The sequence below is a fragment of the Nematolebias whitei genome, chromosome 12 (assembly GCF_014905685.2).
Source record: "Nematolebias whitei isolate Nwh7 chromosome 12, NemWhi1, whole genome shotgun sequence".
NCBI classification, from domain to species: Eukaryota; Metazoa; Chordata; class Actinopteri; order Cyprinodontiformes; family Rivulidae; genus Nematolebias; species Nematolebias whitei.
Window position 1 is genome coordinate 8,425,771 of NC_056509.1, and position 4,438 is coordinate 8,430,208.

At 41.9% G+C, this 4,438-nt stretch overlaps 1 protein-coding gene across 1 annotated transcript in view; it reads left to right on the forward strand.

Moving 5' to 3' along the window:
- kif26bb (kinesin family member 26Bb) overlaps positions 1-4,438 on the forward strand; it is a 104,213-nt gene that overhangs the window by 76,202 nt on the left and 23,573 nt on the right. Inside the window, exon 11 of the mRNA XM_037686076.1 lies at positions 2,139-2,308. Coding sequence (XP_037542004.1) covers positions 2,139-2,308 — 170 coding nt within the window. The remainder of the gene's footprint in view (positions 1-2,138; positions 2,309-4,438) is intronic.

The following is a 4,438-nucleotide window of genomic DNA, read 5'->3' on the forward strand; positions in this document are numbered from 1 at the left end:
CATCCATCCATCCATCCATCCATCCATCCATCCATCCACTATCTTTTTACCCGCTTCTTCCATTTTGAGTCACGGGGGTCGCCGGTGCCCATGTCCAACAATCCCTGTGCGAGGGGCAGGGGACGGTCTCCAGTCCATCACAGGGACACAGAAACAAACGAGACAAACAACCATTCACTCTCTCACTCACACCTATGGACAATTTAGAGTTACCAGCCTAACGTGCATGTTTTTGGTCTGTGGGAGGAAACCGGAGTACCCGGAGAAAACCCACGCATGCACGGAGAGAACATAATACATGAATCTCCACCCAGAAAGGCCCCCGGACCGGGATTTGAACCGGGGCCCTGCTCACTGAGACTCAGCAGCTCTACCAGTCGTGCCACTGTGCTGCCCTTCTCCCACTTTTATTTAAACTAAATGTAGAAATTAAAACAATAAGTCTAACAAGATGGAGTCAGGGAGGCCTCCGCTCCTGTTTAATGATGGACGGGTTCTCCTCACAAAGATGTTCTCCTTCACTCCTCAAACCATCGTTCCTCTCTATCAAGGATGTGAACATCTTCATCCCTGAAGGATGTGAACATCTTCATCCCTGAAAGAGTGACCGCTGGCCTGGAGATGTTGATCTTCTGTGCTGGTCCATCCTTTTGGCCAGTGGCTGTTTTGTTTCCCTGATGTAAGACTGATCACAACCCTCCTGACACTGAACATCATCATCAACATCTTTATTTATAAAGTGCTTTAACACCAGCCACAGCTGAAACAATGTGCGGAACATCAGTAATAAATAAGATAAAGGAAAGCAAAAAAATAAAGTTACAAAGCTAAGCACACAATTAATTAAAAACTCACTTTAAAACACAATAAAACTATGAGACCCAGGGGTTTCACTACAAAAGGGGGCCAAAATTAAAACCTTTTACAAACTAAGGGCCAATTTCAGAAACTACATTAACTCAAATCATATACCCAACATATTTTCTTGGTCACATGTTCCTCAACAAGAGTTTGATTGGTCTCATTTGATGTTCTCTGTTCTGCTTTCAACATTATAATCAAAGATTACTGAAAAAAATTCAAGAGATAGAAGTATTTTATGTTTCACATATCATCTTGGGGGCCAGATAAGATGTCAATGAAGGCCACATTTGGCCCCCGGGCCTTGAGTTTGACACGTATGACAAAAAAAATGAAGTAAAATCAAGTCTCAGTTGAACTGAAGGCCAATGAGGAGAAACGAGTTTTCAGACGGGTTTTAAACATAGACAGTGAAGGGGCCTGTCGAATGTGTAAAGGCAGAGCATTCCATAATTTAGGGCCACTAACAGAGAAGACCCTGTCTCCTCAAAGCTTCCACTTCCACTTAGGAATGACCAGAAGCAGCTGGTCAGAGGACCTGAGTGAATGAGTGGGAGTGTAGTGGTGGTGAAGCTCTGTTAAATAAGGTGGAGCAAGGCTGTTTAAACCCTTAAAAACAAACAACAGAGTTTTAAAATGAACTCTAAAATACACGGGCAGCCAGTGGAGAGAAGCCAGGACAGGAGTGATGTGCTCTCTTTTACGTGTTCCTGTGAGTAATATTGTGTACATATTTGTGCCAGGGGACTGGATCTTTGGGATGGACCAGTCTTTGCCATAAAAGCCACTGGAACATCATGTTTAGAAAATAAACTGGTTGATCCACTATGAGAAGGTGCTGTTTATAAGACTGAGTTTGTTGCAGCTCCTCAGACTGAAGAAGCATTTTGGATAAAATATGAAACATTTCAACAAGAATAATCTGTTCAGAGGACCTGACTTAACCTTGTTACATTTATCTACCTGGATTATTAAGCAGCATCAGGATATGTTAAACACCAAGATTAAGAATTCATGTAAAACTAAATCACAGCTCACATTTTAACATTACAGTTTAGTCTTAGAGCATTTGTACCTCCACTAGACAGAGTGTCACGTACACTTTTCATCAACCCAGCTTCACGGTCAAGGTTTAAATTCAAGATCAAGGTTAGAACAAGGTTTTCATTTATCCCAGTTTTTGCTGTAGATTGCTATATAATAGTTCATCGACGGGACTCTTGTACAAATGCAGAAGCAACAAGTTGTGAAGCAGCATTACCTTTACTCCGTCTTAGGTTCCCACCAGCGTCATCTTTCCCATGATGCCCCTGGCTCGATGAAGCGCTCTGCTAGCAGCCAGAGGTCTCGCTGGATGGATCAGGGGATTCCAGAGGCCTACGACATTAAAGTGTATGAAATCGACAACATGCAAAGGCTGCAGAAAAGAGCAGGTACTGGCGGCTGGGTTCATTTTGACTCATTCTGGGAGGTTAAAGGTCATGAAAACAAAATGGCAAACAGGAGAAGACGACGTAAACAGTTAATATCTTACTTCTAGATTCTCCAGGTAGTTTAGTGCCGCAGTCTGCACTGGAAGTGCTACAGCTAGCTGCTTCTGCTTCTATTTACAGTTGTAAATAACCACCAAGTTCAGTGTAGCTACTGTAAGTAAAGTAAAATCATATAAAACAGTTCTGTCATTAAAACAATGGACAAACAGCCGTTTGTATAAAATGTAAGTGAAGCTTCAACTCACTGACGTCCTCTCAGCCAAACTCAACATATTGTTGTTGGAAAAACTATAGTTGTTAAAATAAATATAAATTATTTCTATCCAGCAGGTCAACGTGTATGTTTTGCAGCTAAACAGAAGGTTTTTTTTTTTTGTAGTGAAAATAACTGCAAAAATAAAAATAATCACATACAGCTGCATCTCCTTTTACAAGTGCAGTAGGAGGGAAAAAACAAGACAGAGTAACATAAAAAATAAAACAAGGCCACAAATTTATTTGGTGAAAAAACAGAGAAGGTGAAAATACAAAGTGATGAAAGTAAAAACAGAAATTAAAAATAACTGTATAAAACTAACAATAAAAAAATAAATGTATTAAGTTTATTATTTTGAGAGAATAAATAAAAATAAACGTATAACAGTGCAAAATAATTTACATACTTAAAAGCAATACTTAAAAAATACGATAAACAAATACATGATTAATTAATGTGATGTGCTCGTCAAAAGAGGCGAGCGAGCTTCCAGTGAGCTCTGATGGAGAAATACAGCACAAGCTGTTTATATTTACTGTTCTCAATGTTGTTTAGTTTCTGATCTTCAGTGTAAAAACAATAAAAGTGGATGCTGGATGGACTCTTGAATGTGTGTAACATAAAAGCAAAATAAATGTGCTTTTTTAAAATTTATGATTGTAGCTGTCTGTGACTGTCTGTAACTTTTTGTAGCTGTCTGTAGCTGTCTGTGGCTGTCTGTCACTGTCTGTAGCTGTCTGTGGCTGTCTGTAGCTGTCTGTGACTATCTGGAGATGTCTGTGACTGTCTGTGACTGTCTGTGGCTGTATGTGACTGTCTGTGGCTGTCTGTGGCTGTCTGAAGATGTCAGTGGCTCTTTGTGGCTATCTGTAGCTGTCTGTGACTGTCTGAAGATGTCTGTGGCTGTCTGTGACTGTCTGTGGCTGTCTGTAGATGTCTGTGGCTGTCTGTAGATGTCTGTGGCTTTCTGTAGCTGTCTGTGACTGTCTGTGGCTGTCTGAAGATGTCAGTGGCTCTTTGTGGCTATCTGTAGCTGTCTGTGACTGTCTGTGGCTGTCTGTAGATGTCTGTGGCTGTCTGTAGATGTCTGTGGCTGTCTGTAGCTGTCTGTAGCTGTCTGTGACTGTCTGTGACTGTCTGGAGATGTATGTGGCTGTCTGTAGATGTCTGTGGCTTTCTGTAGCTGTCTTTAGCTGTCTGTGACTGTCTGAAGATGTCAGTGGCTCTTTGTGGCTATCTGTAGCTGTCTGTGACTGTCTGTGACAGTCTGTGACTGTCTGTAGCTGTCTGTGGCTGTCTGTAGATGTCTGTGACTGTCTGTGACTGTCTTTAGATGTCTGTGACTGTCTGTGACTGTGTGTAGCTGTCTGTAGCTGTCTGTGACTGTCTGTAGATGTCTGTAGATGTCTGTGGCAGTCTGTAGCTGTCTGTGACTGTCTGTAGATGTCTGTGACTGTCTGTGACTGTGTGTAGCTGTCTGTAGCTGTCTGTGGCAGTCTGTAGCTCTCTGTAGCTGTCTGTGGCGGTCTGTAGCTGTATGTGACTGTCTGTAGATGTCTGTAGCTGTCTGTGACTGTCTGTAGCTGTCTTTGGCTGTCTGTAGCTGTCTGTGACTGTCTGTGTCTGTTCGTAACTGTCTCTAGCTGTCTGTAGCTGTCTGTGACTGTCTGTAGCTGTTTGTGACTGTCTGTGATTGTCTGTGATTGTCTGTGATTGTTGTAGCTGTCTGTGACTGACTGTTACTGTCTGTAACTTTTTGTAGTTGTCTGTTGCTGTCTGTAGCTGTCTGTGACTGTCTGTAGCTGTCTGTGGCTGTCTGTGACTGTCT